The following is an 18054-nucleotide window of genomic DNA, read 5'->3' on the forward strand; positions in this document are numbered from 1 at the left end:
ACAGATCGAGGTTCCAGGACAGCCAGAGACATAGAGAAACCCTGTCTGGGGTATTTTTGAAGCCAAAAACCAAGTTAGTTTGGCATGTCAGTGCATGGTACTCAGAATAATCGCCACAAGTTTAAGGACAGTGCGGTCTACATAGCAAACTCAGGTACCACAGCTATGCAAGCAAAGCCTTGCGAATGCTCTTTTCTCATAAGAGACAGAAATGGAGGGGTTGGGGATTTAGCTCAGTGGTAGAGCGCTTGCCTAGGAAGCGCAAGGCCCTGGGTTCGATCCCCAGCTCCGAAGAAAAAAAGAGCCAAAAAAAAAAAAAAAGAGAGACAGAAATGGAGTGGATCCAGAGGTGAAGAGAGGTGGGGACAACCTGGGAGGAGTAGAGGGAGGGGAAGCTATAATAGGATATATTGTGTGAGAAAATAATATCTCTTTAAAAAAAAAAAAAGATTTAGTTATTTTATTTATACGAGTACACTGTAGCTGTTTTCAGACACACCAGAAGAGGGCATCAGATCCCATTACAGATGGTTGTGAGCCACCATGTGGTTGCTGGGAATTGAACTTGGGACCTCTGGAAGAGCAGTCAAGTGCTCTTAACTTCTGAGTCATCTCTCCAGCCCAAATAATCTCTTTCAATTAAAGAAAATTATTATTTAAAAAAAAAGTCAAATATGGCCAGTCAGTGTGACACAGACCTTTAATCCTAGTGCTCAGGAGGCAGAAGCAGGCAAATCTGAGTCATCCTGGTCTATATGGTAAGTTCTAGACTGGCCAAGACCACAGAGTGAGATTCTGTCCAAAAAACAAAAATAAAATGTTAAGGGGTGTGAGGCATAACTGCCCCTCTAAAGACTCTCTGGCAGGGCACAACTATCTGCAAGTTCAGCTCCATGGTATCCTGGCCTTGGAGGGCACCAGTCACAGACATAAGATACAGGAAAACCACTCATGTCCTGGTCATGTCAAGCCCAGGGCAGTGGTCCTTTAATCTCAGCCTTTGAGAAATAGAAGCAACAGGACTGTCATGAGAGCCAAGCCAGCCTGGTGTACATGGTGAGATCCAAGCCAGCCTAGGCCACAGAGTGAGATCAAAATTATAAAAATCTGCATAGTAAGCTGGGCAATGGTGGTGCACGCCTTTACCACTTGGGAGGCAGAGGCAGGTGGGTCGCTGAGTTTAAGGCCAGCCTGATTTACAGAGGGAGTTCCAAGACAGCCCAAGCTACACAGAGAACCCCTGTCTCAAAAAACGAAAAAAAAAAAAAGTGCCTTTGAGGACTGTGAGTTGGAGGTGCTGTCTTAGTCAGGGTTTCTATTCCTGCATAAGCATCATGACCAAGAAGCAAGCCGAGAAGGAAAGGGTTTATTCAGCTTACACTTCCACATTGCTGTTCATCACCAGAGGAAGTCAGGACTGGAACTCAACAGTGCAGGAAGCAGGAGCTGATGCAGAGGCCATGGAGGGATGTCACTTACTGGCTTGCTTCCCCTGGCTTGTTCAGCTTGCTCTCTTATAGAACCCAAGACTACCAGCCCAGGCACAGCACCACCCACAATGGGCTGGGCCCTCCCGCCTTGATCACTAGTTGAGAAAATGCGTTAGATAGCTGGATCTCATGGAGGCATTTCCTCAACTGAGGCTTCTTCTGTGATAATTCCAGCTCGTGTCACGTTGACACACAAAGCCAGCCAGTACAGGTTAACACCAAGTGACTGACCCCTGAGGTCTGTGGCTGAGATGAAGCTGGGATTCATATGGTTGCTGGGAGAAGGGAATGGATTCCTTGCTAAGAGTTTATTCTCCTCTTGCTTCCACATACACACCTGTGTGTGTGTGTGTGTGTGTGTGTGTGTGTGTGTGTGTGTGTGTGTGTGTGTGTGTGTGTGTGTGTGTGTGTGTGTGTGTGTGTAGAATGTGAAATGGGAAGAAAGGGTCTAAAGAGGAAGAAAAGGGCGTGGAACGTATGTGCCTTGAAAGCAGAAGGGAGAGCTGTTTGCGGCGAGGGAGGGGTCTGGAGGGTGGGGTGGATCGTATAAGAGCAAAGCATGATGGGTCTGGATAGGTGGCTCAGCAGTTAAGAACCCTTGGTAGGCAGTTCACAACCAACTGCAACTCCTCTGTGAGCTCTGACACCTTTTTGTGGCTTCTACCCATGCACATGAATAAAAAAATTTAAAGACCAAAACATCACAATAGGTTTGAAAATGCCACAATTAAATCTATCCCACCATTTGGTCAGGACCCAATCAAAAACCCAGAACATGAATCTGGGGACAACAAAAATTCAAGCCATAACACCTTCCGATGAATTACTATGCTGTTCTTTGTTAAAAAAATTTTTTTACCTGCATATGTGGAAGTATACCATGTACATACATCATGCAGTTCTTCTTTCAAGACAGGGTTTCTCTGTGTAGGCCTGGCTGTTCTGGCACTCACTTTGTAGTCCAGACTGGCCTCAAACTTAGAGATCCTCCTGCTTCTGCCTCCCAAAGGCTGGGACTGAAGGTGTGCACCACTATCGCCCAGTCTGTGCCATTTTACCCCATATCTCTCTGCTGGAGGAGTGTATGTGATGCCCTCAGTAAGAAAGCTCACTCCAGAATACAATTATATTTTTAGAACAAACAAGGGAACTTCATAATTGTATGTGATTGGGGTAGGGAAGGGTAGGTTATAGGACAGGACACTTACCAAGCTGTTATTGGTTTCCAGTTTACTGAGACAAGTGGTGCTGGCACCTGCTTTTAATCCCAGCTTCTGGTAGGGGGAAGCAGACAGTTTTTTGTGTGGGTTTGAAGCCAGCTTGGTGTGTATATATGCCAGAGCTGCACGGATAAACCATGACCAAAAAAAAAAAAAAGGTCAGGTCACATAATTGAACCACATAAGCTGGTCCAACTTGTGAGACACAGCTTCTGACCCTGATGGAATAGACACTGTGGTCATCCCCTCAGCTACTTTTCTTTGTGTTGCAGCTACTTGAGTTTGGTGGAGCTGGCCCACTCCTCTCTTCAATAGCAGCAAAATTGTTTTATCATATTCTGTGTTGTAGGATCTAATACCTCTTAATAACCATAAGTAGCAGTGACTGCAACACCATCAAGGTTTGAGCCTGCTACAGGCTACAGAGAGAAACCCTGTCTCGAAAAAAAAAAAGTTGTCGTAGTCCTGGTGTCTCTTCACAGCAACAGAACACTGACTAAGACAGTGGCACAGGAGGCACGGCTGACAGTTCTGAGTTATCGTACTTCTCATGGCTCTTGCCCATCACAACCATGATGGCGGGAGCAGATGAGGTACAGATATTACCTTTTTGGCTCTACCCCTGAAGTGGGCCCCAGCCTTCTCTGTGGTGGTGGAGACGGAAGCAGGCAAAGCAACAGACTTGGCAGCTTCCGATGCTGGCAGGAGCTAGCTACTGGAAGATGGAGACTGGCGACGGACTCTTGTTGATGACACGTTTCTCACTTTTAGCCTTGCCTTTGTTGTGGGACTTGCCATGGATGGCATCATATTGGAACCTATAGACTGTGGAGTTGAGGTTAGCGATACCTTTAAAGTGGGAGACAACCTTGGTGAACAGGTGCTCCAAACAGCCAGACCCATGCATTCTGACCTTTCAGAGTCAAGGTGGAACTATGAGGACACAGAGCAGGGAGGAGCAGAGAGTCAACTCTTTAAAAAACAAACACACACACACACACACACACACACACAATGTATTCATTTCTTTTGAGAGTGTGTCCATGTTTGCTCACACCGTGACTCATACGCAGGGGTCAAAGGGCAAGTTCTTGCCTTCCACCATGTGGGCCCTGGGGATTAAACTCCGATTGTTGGGCTAATCTACATCTCACAATCAGCTGTGTCTTAAGGGTAAAAAACTATTTGTTCCTCTGCTCTGAACGCACACACACACACACACATACACACAAAGGCAAGAGGAAGCATGATGGCTCATGCCTGAATCCTAGCACTAGGGAGGCTGAGGCAGAAAGATCTTGAGTCAAGGCCAACCTAGAGTGTATGAGCATGGGCCACAAGGCTTAGCTATACTGCTTAGAAGAAGGGGAGAATGGGAAAGTGAGCGTAGAAAGGCAGTTGTTTAACCGGTTTGAGTTTTCATGTTTGGGAATTGCTAAAGGGGACAGGGAGAGTAAGCAGGAGATTCTAAGATGTGGTTCAGGCTAGCACAAAGGCACCAGATTCCACCACCCTGGGAAGGCAATGGTATGTGGAACAAACTGGTGAAAAACTAGCCAACAAGATCAATGAAAGGAATGACAACATGCCATTGAGGATGGGGAAAGGGAAACACTCATTGCTGGTGGGTGTGCAGACTGGTGAAGCCATTGTGGAAGTCGGTGCGATCCTTTCTCAGGAAGCTGGAAATCGAAGTACTTCAAGATCCACCTATACCACTCTTGGACATATAACCAAAGAACCATGCATCTTACTACAGAGACAGGCGCTCATCCATGTTCATCCATAACAGAATTGAAAGTAGCCATCGATCAATGAATGGACACTGAAAGTGTGGTCAATTTCCACAGTGGAATATAAATTCAATTGTTAAGAAAAAAGATTTTGACACGGCAGGTAAATGGATACAGCTAGGAAAAAAAAAATCACCCTGTATGAGATAACCCAGGCCCCAAAAGACAAAGATCATGCGTTTCCTTTTATTTGTGGATGTTAGCTTTTAAGCGTTCATGCGTGCATTACGATCAGAAGTGGCATGGTGATGCTACTCCTCCAGCACCAGGTCTGCCTGCGCACCGTCACGCTTTTGATATGATGATAATGGACTACACTTCTCAACTGTAAGCCAGCCCCAATTAAATATTTAATTTAAATTAAATAAGAACTGCCATGAGGGGGCTGTAGAGGTGGCTTTGCAGTTAAGAGCCCTGAGTGTTCTTCCAGTGGTCCTGAGTTCAGTGGTTTGGTGGTGGCGCACAATCATTTGTAATGGGATCTTCTGGTGTGTATGAAGACAGCTACAGGGTACTGATATACATAAATTGGATCTTTTTTTTTTTTTTTTTTTAAACAGCTTGGGTTTGAAAGTATAATAAGGGCTGGTAGTGACTGAGAAGACAGGAGAAAAGAGCATTAAAAAAAAAAAAAGTTGGGCTAGAGAGATGGCTCAGTGGTCAAGAGCACCAACTGCTCTTCCAGAGGTCCTGAGTTCAATTCCCAGCAACCACATGGTGGCTCACAACCATCTGTAATGGGATCTGATGCCCTCTTCTGGTGTGTCTGAAAACAGCAACAGTATTCACATTAAAAAAGAGTTGCTGTGGTCCTGGTGCCTCTTTATAGCAAATGAAACTCAAACTAAGACAGGTACCTAGACAGAGAAATAGAATATATTGTTATGGAGAGACAAAGGGGAAACTAGGAGGATTAAATAGCTTAAAAATCTATGGACCCCTGTGGGGACTTTGGTGTGCAATGGCTGCAAACAGTAGTGTATGTAGCCCATTGTCTACATGGGTGGCTTCAAGGAACCATAATCAAGTCTCTGATCACAATGCTGTCCCTGATCTAGGCTCCAGACAGGTATGCACGGTGCCTTTGGGAAGCCCCAGGGCCACTGGCCCCGGTTTACGTTGGCCAGGTCATCATGTCCATCTGCACCAAGCTGCAGAATAGGGGACATTGTGACTGAGGCTCTGCACAGAGCCAAGTTCAAGTCCCCTGACTGCCAGAAGATCCACATCTCAGAGAAGTGGGGCTTCTCCAAGTTTAATGCAGATGAATCTGAAGACATGGTTGCTGAGAAGTGGCTCATTCCTGATGGCTGTGATGGCTGTGGTGTCAAGTGTGTCCCCAATCGTGGTCCTCTGGACAAGTGGAGAGCCCTGCATTCCTGATGTTCCACAGTGCTCTCCTCTACCCTACCAAATCATGTTCAGTAATAAATCTCACATCATCTGAAAATAAAATGGAAACCTACTGAAGAAGTTTCCTAAAATATGTACATATATGAAAGGAATTTAAATGGAGTCACCAAACAGTAGGGAAGACAATGTTCCAACTAAACCTTATGCCACCAAGTAAAACCACCATTGTCACTAAAGGTCATCTTTATTTTTTTTTTAAAAAAATATTAATTTATTTATTTTATGTATAAGTACACCATAGCTGTCTTCAGACACACCAGAAGAAGGTATCAGAGCTCATTATAGATGGTTGTGAGCCACCATGTGGGTGCTGGGATTTGAACTCAGGACCTCAGGAAGAGCAGTCAGTGCTCTTAACTGCTGAGCCATCTCTCCAGCCCCGTCATCTTTATTTTTTAAAAAAAAAATTTTTATGAGGTTTTCTTTTTTTTCTTTCTTTCTTTTTTTTTTTTTTTCAGAGCTGGGGACCAAACCCAGGGCCTTGTGCTTGCTAGGCAAGCACTCTACCACTGAGCCAAATCCCCAACCCCTATTTTTAAAATTTTAAAATCCATTTTGGTGGTGGCAAGGCATACCTTTGGCATGAAGAGGAAGAGGATTAGGTAATAGTAGTAGTAGCAGTAGTAATAGTAGTAGCAGTAGTAATATTAGTAGCAGTAGTAATAGTAGTAGAAGACAAAAGACTTGCTTCTTTCAAAGGAAAAAGACCTCAAGGCATGAGCAAGGAACACAAGAATAAAATAAAGGGTGGAGGGGACTGCAAAAGTCATGGTTAGTGCTAGCGAAAACGGGAAGATTCTGCAGTTACTATCCACAGTAATTGTACATACTTTCCACACAGGATTCAGTTTCAAAAACAGGGAACAAGTCTGGCATGGTGTGTCATTCTACCTTTAACCCCAGCACTTGGGAGGCAGAGGCAGAAGGCTCTCTGTGAGTTCGAGGCCAGTGCTAGTGCCAGGACAGCCGGGGAATTCTGGCTTTCTCTCCCTTGGTGCTGTTTTTCTTTCTCGGTCATCTAGCTAGGCTCAGTCCAACCCTGAGCATCCAAGAACCTCTAGAAATCCTAAGAATGATCCCGGGTTGTGTGTGATTGTTAGGCGGTGATTCAGGAAGACACCACTGGGGAAGTAGAGCCTAAGCTCCGCCCCTGTGGGACTCGGGAGGTTCAGGGCTCGGGTCTTTTAAGATCTGCCCCCTCGACTCTACGAAAAGGCGGAGCCCCGCGCACAGCTGTCACCTCGGAGCCGCCACCCGACTGGCTTTCACGTGTGTTCTGCAGGTCAATAACAGCTCTCCTTCCGGAACTTCCTGGGGTGACGACCAATCACAGAGTCCTTCCTGTCCCAACCATTATCATCCGGCTGCCAATCGGCGCGCCTCCGCCAACGCCCCTTAAAGGTGCCGCCGCTGCCGGGGAGCCGGGCGGACGACTCGCGGTTCCGGCCCCCACCCTCAGTATGGAGGCCGCCCGGGGGCGGCTCGGGCCGGAGCAGGACCTTTCGACCGGAGCGGACCACCAGGCTGTGACTTTCAGCGGCAGGCCGTCCCGAACGCTCTCGAAACCGCCCTCAGCCTGGACGCTGTCCGGGGAGGAAGAGGCTGAGAGCGTTGGGGTCGCGAGCCGTCACCCCCGACCGTCCCCGAAGACTTCGAGCGGCAGCATCGCCCATCGGCCGGAGCTGGACATTTGGGAGGACAAGCCAAGCGCCCGGGCGACGCCGTCAGGGGCCCGGGGCAGCCGGGGGACGTCAGGTTCCGAGCACACCCCGCCCCCGTCCTCCTGGTACCCGGAGCCCGAGCCCAGCGAGGATCAGCCCTCCGCTCTGACGGTCTGCCGTCGAGGGAGCCCCGGAGGCGTTGAGATGAATGTGGAGCTGCCTCAGCAAGAGGGTGACGACAACGACGACGGCGACGACGAGGAGGCGGCGGCGGCGGGTAGGGCTGGCCACTCGTTTCCCAGCCGCCTTCAGGACAGCCGCAGCCTGGACGGACTGAGTGGGGCGTGCGGCGGAGGGGGATCTTCTTCCAGTGGCGAGGCCGGCGCGGGCGGAGGACGTCGCGCCACCATCTCCAGCCCACTAGAGCTGGAGGGCACGGTGAGCCGCCACGGCGACCTTACTCACTTTGTCGCCAACAACCTACAACTCAAGATCCGACTGAGTGGCGCCCCATCACCCGTTCCTCCTGCCTCTGGGAGACCCTGCCTAACGCCCGCACCCACCCCCACTATCCCTCCCATCGACCCGGACGTACTGAGGGATCTGGAGCGGCTGAGTCGCGAGCTGGGCGGCAGGGTGGACCGTCTGCTCTGCGGGCTGGGTGGTGCGGTGCAGGAGCTGACGGCATTGAGCGTGGGCTGCATCCAGACCTACCGCGACGCGGTGGACTCCTTAGGTGAAGCCGTGGACATGAGCATCAAGGGCATGTACACCTTGCTTGCGCGCTGCGAGGAGCTGGAACGGGCTTTGCAACCGGTTCAGGGGCTGGCACGCCAAGTCCGAGATATCCGACGCACTCTGGAGGTGTTGGAGGCCCTATGCAAGTGACCAGGAGCATAGAGGAGAGGCCATGCCTAACCTGGCCAGAACGTGGTCCAACAGGACCCTCAGGATTCGTCAAAGAGCCCTGGTGGAAACTGCCTGCAGAGGGGAGGCCTATGCGTTACAGGTTCTTCCACAAGCATTTAGGGGGCCTGTGCCCATTCTAAGCCTAAGGAGTGTGAGTGGGGAAGTTCTGAGGATTTTCCTGGTGGGAAAGGATGTAGCTCTGCTTTTATTCAGTTGGCCATCCGTAGCTACCCTGTTCTTCCTGACTCTTCTCCCTAAGCTAGAACGCCGTCCACGGGAATACAGGCCCTTAGATCTCTGCTGGAGGGTGGGGCAGACCCTAATGTGTGATCAGAAGAGAACAGAGGAGACCCCAGCCCCGCTGCGGCCATCCGGATTCCAATGGTCATACCTCAAGTGCCGGGGGGCTTTAGGAACTTGAATGATCCCTGTCCACAACCATGCGAGGGCGAGGGTACACATCTGCATAACCTCCTGCTTCTTCCCTCTGGTCCCCTAAAATGCCACGGGGTGGAGCTAACGGGAGCACATTTCAGGATGGAGGGAGAGAGGTGGTGGGGGGAGTGTCTCACTGCTCTCAGGGTTCAGGTAGAATTGTTACCGGGTTTGAAGCCCACCTGTTGTGGAGTATTCTAATCAATTTTGGCTTTCTGAGTTTTTGTGGAATTAAAGTGCTACTGCTGCTGCTGCTGCTGCTGAGGCTGAGCCTGTTTTTGTGCGGGTCGGATGGGTTGAGAAGCCAAAGGATCGGGAATGAAGACCCCTGTGGCTCCCGGAGTGGGAACGGGAAGTGTGGGGGAGGAAGAATCAAGCTAGATGGAGAAGGATATGTGTCAGAGCTGAGGAAGATAATTTCATAAAGGGCTCAAAGAGCCACTACAGCACAAACACAAGCAAGGGTCTTGAGGGGAAAGGGCTTCTCTGCTCCCGATGCACAGGTAGACACTGGACAGATTGGTTGTCTTGGTTATGGAGGAAATATAAACTCCTGACCTCTCTGTGCTGATTAGCACAGAGACAATTGTGTCCCAGTCGCAAAGGCTGTCTTCTTACAATTTACATAGTACATTCAGGAACTATATGTTATGATCACAAAATATCCAAGATCACAAAAGTAACGATTCCCACACTCCAAGACATTCCCACATTTTTACAGCGTTCCAGGACATTAGTTTAGTTCGAATTGTTTCAGTATTAGAAAGGTCTCCTTTTGAGAATATGATTAAAGCTGGCAAGGCCACCTTGCTAAGAGGTGAGCATGAGTAAATCAAAACTGAGCGAATTCGATACTTCTATCATAGTAGCTAAGGAAAAAGCAATCACATAGAACTTCCAATTTAAAATCATATAGAGCTTTTTATTTAAAAGTAAGGATACTGGCCCGTACGGGGATCGAACCCGCGACCTTGGCGTTATTAGCACCACGCTCTAACCAACTGAGCTAACCGGCCAGATGTGAAGAATGCCTTCTTCTAAAGCCATGTAAATATATATGCATACCCGCTTTGCCCAGGAAACTCATTTTGTAAAATGAAAAAAATAAAACACCCAAACTAATCAAATGAAGTGCCCAAGTGAGCAATCAAGCAGAAATTCTGATAAAGCCCAAGAGATGAGATTTTGGCATTTGACTGTTGGTCGCAGCGCAAATATGATATTCAAGACTGGATAAAATGTTCTAGTAGTCACTCTCAAATACGAAGTCACAAGACGCCAGAGACTGAGCAGTGAGTGGATGGACGTGATATAACATGAGATCCAGAGTTTCGAGAAGTGTCTTTACGTTTCTATTTTCCATAAAATAAAGGCCATGAGGCACCGCTGGGATTCGAACCCAGGATCTCCTGTTTACTAGACAGGCGCTTTAACCAACTAAGCCACGGCGCCTACGTGACATTATGACGCCTTCACTACTTGGCCAGGTCAATTTCAGGGCACATGAACAATGGAGGTATTTCTTGGCATTGCTGGAAAAGAATGAACGAACAAACGAATGAAGAGGAAGGTAGAGGAATCTGACTAGTAAACCTGAAATTGTATCTGATGACAGAAACCCTTGTTTGTTTCTAAAGTACAAAACTGAATGTAGACATCACATGCTACACACGACGAGGATGGGATTCGAACCCACGCGTGCAGAGCACAATGGATTAGCAGTCCATCGCCTTAACCACTCGGCCACCTCGTCCATGCCTCCTCAGTTTAGTTTGACTTCTCTGAGACCTCAAATCCTACTCCTGCTGGGCTGGGCCTTCTTGCGTTTGTAGAATGAACTCAGTTCACAACAGCGGAGTGAACTCAGAATAGTGTTGATCTATCTCCCAGCGGCCAGGGACACTGAATGCTCCAATGGCGGCTGGCTGGCCTTGAGAGTCCTGTTCTCTGCCCAGAATTACTTTGATTACCGCAAAAAAAAAAAAAAAAAAGAAAAAATACTTGCGAGATATACTGACAGGGAGGCATCAAGACTTGGCTCCTGAGGTTTCCCGTTCTTGTTCTTTTAAGAACTGTTTCTTCTTTGATCATTGGGGCAAAAATAAAAGATAAAATTCTGAAAATAACAAAAGGGAGCTGACCCCGACGTGATTTGAACACGCAACCTTCTGATCTGGAGTCAGACGCGCTACCGTTGCGCCACGAGGCCGGCCGGCCACGGCTGTAGACAGGGCACCTCATGACTACTACATTAGCCACCCCATCCACTCACCGGTCCTCAGTGATTTAATGCTCCTGGAAACCCACAGAACGAAACTTCTCCCCGGAAGGAAGACCCTCAGATTAAACTCCTCAGAGCGAGCAGCTCACACCTCTTGCTCCAAGGCCTCCCACTCTGTCCCTGGAGTCCTGTGCAAGGCCAAGTGGTAGGAGATCAAAGATACTTCTCTCGCTCCAAGGGCAAGCACCGGTCTTATTCCACGATCATACTGTTAAAGCCTTGTCTTAACTGGATCCAGAAGGGCATCAATCTGTTGGTCTTCTCCCTCCATCAGTCTCTTAAAAGTGTTTTATCGGGTGAATCTTCTCTCCTTCGGCTGCCCAGGTTCCCTCAACTGTACCTGTGGGCTCCTGAATCATCCTCATAGTTTCTGCCCCAGATGCTTGCTCCTGTCCCCTAGACTAGTCATTTCTTCTTCCTAGGTCTTCTGCATCTGCCATGTCAGGCCAAACTGAAAAGGGAGACTCATTCTGGACTCTCTTCTCCCTCACATTTCTTTTCCAGCTCCCCAGTCCCGCCCGATCCATTCCCTCAGGAACCCTGCCAATGCCACGAACGTTCCTTTCTCAGCCTCCAGTGCTGGCTTGCCATAGAAGTTCCTCCACCGCTCACTGGCTTGAAATCAAAGACGCTTTGGACGTCAGATCAACCCTTACCTTCATGGATGGGTCCCCAGGGCCAAGAAGTTAAGTTGTTAACGCGTGTGGGCTCTTCGTGTAAGATTCACACAGGCTAGTTACATTTATGTAATTTTTACTTTTAATAAATATTTGTTTGTATTATTTTAATGGGAGGGGCATATGAATGCAAGTGCCCACCAGAGGTCAGAGGTAGGAGATCCCCTGTGGTTACAGGCAGTTGTAAGCTATCTGATGTGGGTGTTGGGAACCAAACTCAGGTTCTCAGGAAGAGCAATATGTGCTCTTAACCACTGGGCCATCTCTCCAACTCCTACTGACTTTTTGGTTTTGTATACAGAGTCTCACAATGGTCAAGGTGGCAATGGACTTGGATTCCTTTGGCTTCCGTTTTCCCCGTGCTAGAAGTACAGGAATACAGAACTAAAACTAACTTTAAAGTCCTGGTTGCTTTCTGGGTTTTGGGGTTTTTGTTGTTTTGGTTTTTGTTTTTTGTATTTGTTTTTTGAGACAGGATATATACATATATATATATATATACATATATATATACATACATATATATATTACTCTATAGCTCTGACTGGCATGAACTCTCTATGTAGGAATGGCCTTGATTTTCAGCAATCCTCCTGCCTCAGCCTCCAATTGCTGGGAATACAAGCATGTACTACCAGTTTATGTATTTGTCTTTAATTTCTATCTCCCTCCTGTGCTCCATCCTTCCTCCTCCCCCTCCCCTCCCTTTCTCCCCCCTCCCCTCCCGCTCCCTTTCCTTCCCCTCTTCTGTTCTAGAGTGAACTAGGTGCCACTCTAGGCCATTGAGCTACACCCCTAGCATCTGCTGATCCATTTTTCAAATGCCTAAACCCCCAAATGTCTGTGTGCCATGGACTATGGTATTGCTTGGTCTTTCAAAATCCTTCTTCTTCTTCTGTTTTTTGTTTTGTTTTTTTTTTTCTTTTCTTTTCTTTTTTTCTTCATTGTTTGACCCTCACATACTACTCAGGAGTCAGTTCCCAGCAGCTTTCCTCCCCACATGCGGTGCCTTTCCCCCTTGAGCCCACAGTGGCATTTAAAATACTCCTTGTGTTCTTTTGAGGAGGGTCTCCCTCTGTGGCCCACTGGCCTAGATCTCTTGACAATCCTGCTGCCTCATGCTCTCAGGTGCTGAGATTCTTGCTAAATTGCCCAGGCTAGCTCTAAATCTGTTTTGTAGTCCAAGCAGGCCTTGGACTTGAAGTTCTCTTGCTCTCTGCTCTGGGAGCTGGGATTACAGGCCTGAGCCATCAGGCCCTGCTAGAAAGGCTACATTTTAGTTGTCTGGGACCAGCCTGAACCACATGAGACATGAGATCCTCTGTCAAGGGGGAAGGGGAAGAGAAGAGAGGGTGGGAGGGAGGGAGGGAGTGGGGAGAGAGAGAGAGAGAGAGAGAGAGAGAGAGAGAGAGAGAGAGAGAGAGAGAGAGCGCGAGCTGAGTGAAGTAGCTCACACCTGCACCACTAGTACTTGGGCAGAGTCAGAAGTTCACAGACTAAGGACTCATCTCAAAAAATATAGAGAGATAATAAAATCTTTTCTTAGAAGACAGCAGCACAGCTCTTTTCCCTATAATGAAAACCATATGACTACTAACACCTTTATCTCCCAAACTATGATCATTTAGACTTTATTGATAAATTGTTTTTGTTTTGGAAGAAACAGCCCTTGGTCCATGTTCTAATCCCAGCACTCAGGAGGCAGATACAGGGATTTCTTTGAGCCTGGGGCCAGCCTGGTCTACATACATATACAATGAGTTCCAAGGGCCATATTGTAAGACTTGGTCTTAAAACAACACAAAAAAACAACCTTTTCTTTTCTGTTACAATAATAGTGAGTGAAGACTAAAATCCTGGGTGTGGTGGTAAGATTTGTAAAGCCAGCATCAGGGAAAAGTGAGGGGGATAATCTCAAACTCAAGGACAACCTGGGTTATTTAGTGAGACACTGTCTGGAGAAAAACAAAAACAAAAACAAACAAACAAAACTCCTGTTGTGGTGGCGGTATACCAATATTACGGTCAAGATCATTTCTTCAAGGCTAGCCTTGGCTATACTTCAAGGCTAGCCTGGGTTATACTTCAAGCTTGGGACCAGGTTGCTTGTTTTTGATGGAGGAGTAAATCAAAAACTAATAAAATGATTCACGTGCAATAAAGGAGAGGCACAGAGATCTCTAGATGACGCTACCTTGTAAACGTTGCTTTAGGAACCATGTACACGTTTAATAGCACTAGAAAATGACATTGAAAAGTCAAGATGGCAGACTGGAAGCACGCACCTGACTCAGACCGCGTGCCAGTTTGCAGACAGCCCCATGATGTGCTAGCAGCTCATGCCGATCTCTGTGGGCAGTCCCTCTTGAACCGCCAGCTCTACCCTACCCTGTGTGTTGGTCCTCAGCACCCCTGAGCCTAGAGGAAGCAGAGGAGGTACAGGAACACCTACTGTGGGTCGCTGCCACCACCACTGGAGCAGTAGTGGACAAGCGGGCCAAAGCAGGAAGACAACCTAGGTGGAAACATACACAAGTACAGCGCGGCACGGGAAGTCTCTGACCAGGTAGACCGGGTCATTCACAGTGGCACAGGTCTTCCTGGAGTTGTTGCTTGCGTAAGCCTCCACAGTGATGTTTGGCTGCTCTAGGACAGGCTGCCAAAGTGAATCCGTGCCTAGCAACGGATCTGGGGACCAACCCACTAAACCCAGACTGAAGCTGGTGCCCAACATGTGTTGCCAACACACTACCAGCATGTGCTGAATGGAATGCCTGTACCTGAACTCCACAGCCACTGTCTGAGAAGGAAACATAGGTTCCCAGGCACTGGCATCGCTCCACATTCAGTGATTTATACTCTTTTGTTCCCTCCCAACAGGGGAAATTTGAACTATCAGATAATATTTGGGGTCACTTTCTTGATTTCTGTCTTTATAATCCTAGATACTCATCTCCCTCCCTCCCCTCTCTGAGTCTTTCTAGAACACGGGTCACCTGTAGTACTTCCTATTGCCACAGGGTGGCACTGAAACTCAGAAACAGTTTTTCTAGGGCAGGCTTCTGAGACCCAAGGTCTTGGAAAAAGTCGGGACCAACATACAAAGCTCACTTAATTTCACTACCGTATAACATGAAGTGTGACTACCTAGTTTCTACCGTCTAGGAGGCCTCTTAGACTGGAAGCCTACTATAAGCAGAAAACCCCAAACTTCCAAACGCTAGATCTAACCCTGAATCCCACAGCCAGGTTGACTTTTTTTCCTCTAAATATCTCTCAGAGAGAGGCCTCACGGCACATTCCAGAGATCCTAGAACTTGGGAGGCTGAGACAGAAGAGCTGCCACAAGTAGAAGGCCATCCTACAGCACACAGTGAACTTCAGGCCAGTCAGAACCACAGAGTGAGGCCCTGTCTTTAAATGTAAAAAGTCAGTATTTCTTGATCTCTTGATTCCCTTACTCCAGCCCACCTGCTCGAGTCGATCCTGATTCAAGCCCCAATCTACCCCTTCTACACGTTTCTTTCCCATCTTCCTCATTCATCTTCTCCTTAAAATGTTTTCCATGTTGCAACCAGAGTCTAGAGGACAAATCTGACTATGCCTCTCTCTGTATCTGTAGAAGCTGAGGAAGCTTAGCTCTCGTCCACCTCTCCAACATCGATCTGATCTCTTCTCCTGCTTCCTTAGGCTTCAGAATCCCTGGCTTCCTTTCTGTCTGGCAAACACACAGGCTTATCTAGGCCTGGCTCCTCCCTCGTCTGGAATGCTGTTTCCGCAGATCTCCAAGCGGCCGGCTCCTGCCCTTAGATCTTTAGAAATCCTCCAACGCAAGCCCGAGCCTTTCCTCACTCAGTCCTCTGACACAGCTTCTTTTGCCTGGAGATAGTCGCCAGCTACGTCGTCACCGAGCTCAGCCTCACAAGTCAGAGGCAGGGAAAAGACTCGAACTATTCCGTTCCTTCATTTTGTCTGTGCCCTAAGCTCAGTGGCATATTTTACAGCACCCTGACTTCTATGATGGAGAAAAAAAAAAAAAAAAAAAAAAAAAAAAAAGGAAATAAATGTAGCTAGGAATGGTGATGAACACTTTTGAACCCAGAGGCAGGAGGGTCTCTGTGAGTTCTTGGGCGGACCAGCCTGATCTGCATAGTGGATTCTAGGAAAGATGGAGCTATATATGAGACTATGTCTCAAAACCAAACCAACAATGTTTGTTAGCCCTGGCTGTCTTCAGTGTGCCACCATATGGAGCTAAGAGGTGACTTGATTAAACTAATTAACTGACGTATCTTTAAAGACTTTTTTTTGAGACAGGATCTCACTATGTACCTTTTTTTTTTCGGAGCTGGGGACCGAACCCAGGGCCTTGCGCTTGCTAGGCAAGCGCTCTACCACTAAGCTAAATCCCCAACCCCCTTACTATGTACCTTACAGACCTGTCTGCCTCTGCCTCCTGAGTGCTGGGACTAAAGCTATGAGCCACCAGGCCTGACAATTTCTTTTTTTTTTTTTTTTTTTTGGTTTTTTTTTCGGAGCTGGGGACCGAACCCAGGGCCTTGCGCTTCCTAGGCAAGCGCTCTACCACTGAGCTAAATCCCCAACCCCTGACAATTTCTTTTTAAAATTGTGTATAAGTGTGTGCATTGAGTGTGAGTCTGTGTGTGTGTGTATGAATGTGTGTGTGCATTGAGTGTGAGTCCGTGTGTGTGTGTGTGTGTTTGTGTATGTATGAACGTGTGTGTATGTATGAATATGTGTGTGTGCATTGAGTGTGAGTCCGTGTGTGTGTGTTGAGTGTGGTGTGTGTGTTTGTGTGCATTGAGTGTGAGTCTGTGTGTGTGTATGCATGCGTGTGTGTATGAGTGTGTTGTGTGTGTATGAGTGTGTGTGCATTGAGTGTGAGTTCGTGTGTGTATGTATATGAGTGTGTGTGTGCATTGAGTGTGAGCCCATGTGTATGTGTGTGCATTGAATGTGAGTCTGTGTGTGTGTGTTGAGTGTGTTTGTGCATTGAGTGTGAGTCCATATGTATGTGTGTATGAGTGTGTGTATGCATTGAGTGTGTGTTGTGAGTGTGTTGTGTGTGTTTGTGTGCAGCTTCCAAAAGCGGGCACCGAATCTCTAGAGTTACAAGAGGTTGTAAGCAACACAATACGGGTGCTGGGAACTGAATTTAACAAGAGTGTTCTGTGATCTTTGTTTCAACAGAGGATTTCTCTGTGTAGCCTTGGCTGTTCTGCTTTGTAGAGCAGGCTCGCCTCGAACACAGAGATCTGACTGCCTCTGCCTCCTGAGTGCTGGGATTAACACCTGGTGCTGGGATAACCACTGAGCCACCTCTACAGTTTGTTTGTAAAGTCATTTTAGTTTTTTGTTTTATTGAACCGACTAACTGAGCATGATCTCCAATTTCTGACCCTCTTTCCTCTACCTCCCAAGTGTTGGGACTGTAGGTGTTTTCCCCTTATCCAGCTTAAGATTCATATTTATATGAAAAAGTTACTATAAAATTTCACCATGTAGTAGCTTGAGTGGAGCTCGGTAGGAAAGCAGTTGTTTCATGTGGTCCAGACTCTGCATTTGATTCCCAGTGCAATATGAAGGGGGAATTTCAATAAATAAGAACATTCAATGCTACAAATGACTTAGAACGCCACTCTATGCATTGATGAAGATATACTATAAGACTCAGAAGGGAAAGTGGAAGTATAGCTCAGTGGAGGGTGCTTACCTATTACCTATATGCAAAAGCTTATCTCCAATACTGAAGAAAAGAATCAGGACATGGGGGCTGGAGAGATGGCTCAGCAGTTAAGAGCACTGACTGCTCTTCCAGAGGTTCTGAGTTCACAGCAACCACATGGTGGCTCACAACCATCTATAATGGGATCTGATGCCCTCTTCTGGTGTGTCTGAGGACAGCTAAAGTGTATTCATATATAATAAATAAATAATTAAAAAAAATCTACGATGTTGTTATTTAAGTTACAAACACTATACTGTTTGTCAAACATTCCACCAGTCTTTTATAATGAAAGTGTGAGTGTGTGTGTGTGGGGGTGTCTTTTGTCTGGTTTGGGATCTCATGTTAGGTTAGGTTTATCCCCCACTCAGTGGGAAGAACTCCAGCCTGTCTTTCATGACCTTTAAGTAAAAAACGCTGACTCTGCAT

The 18054-nt window shown here is 47.3% G+C and overlaps 1 protein-coding gene and 4 non-coding genes across 5 annotated transcripts; 1 reads left to right on the forward strand and 4 right to left on the reverse strand.

Moving 5' to 3' along the window:
- Positions 1–7214: 7214 nt before the first annotated feature.
- On the forward strand, positions 7215–9185 carry Borcs6 (BLOC-1 related complex subunit 6). The gene has a single exon (XM_032913460.1). It carries the CDS (start codon positions 7377–7379, stop codon positions 8463–8465), a length of 1089 nt encoding a protein of 362 aa, XP_032769351.1. The 5' UTR covers positions 7215–7376; the 3' UTR covers positions 8466–9185.
- A 678-nt stretch (positions 9186–9863) lies between these two features.
- Trnai-aau lies at positions 9864–9937 on the reverse strand. Its single transcript has one exon. It is a non-coding gene; the product is annotated as a tRNA-Ile (tRNA).
- Positions 9938–10299: 362 nt separating this feature from the next.
- Positions 10300–10373, reverse strand: Trnat-agu. Its single transcript has one exon. It is a non-coding gene; the product is annotated as a tRNA-Thr (tRNA).
- Positions 10374–10592: 219 nt separating this feature from the next.
- On the reverse strand, positions 10593–10674 carry Trnas-gcu. Its single transcript has one exon. It is a non-coding gene; the product is annotated as a tRNA-Ser (tRNA).
- A 384-nt stretch (positions 10675–11058) lies between these two features.
- Positions 11059–11130, reverse strand: Trnaw-cca. The gene has a single exon. It is a non-coding gene; the product is annotated as a tRNA-Trp (tRNA).
- Positions 11131–18054: the final 6924 nt, after the last annotated feature.

The sequence above is a fragment of the Rattus rattus genome, chromosome 9 (assembly GCF_011064425.1).
Source record: "Rattus rattus isolate New Zealand chromosome 9, Rrattus_CSIRO_v1, whole genome shotgun sequence".
NCBI lineage: Eukaryota > Metazoa > Chordata > Mammalia > Rodentia > Muridae > Rattus > Rattus rattus.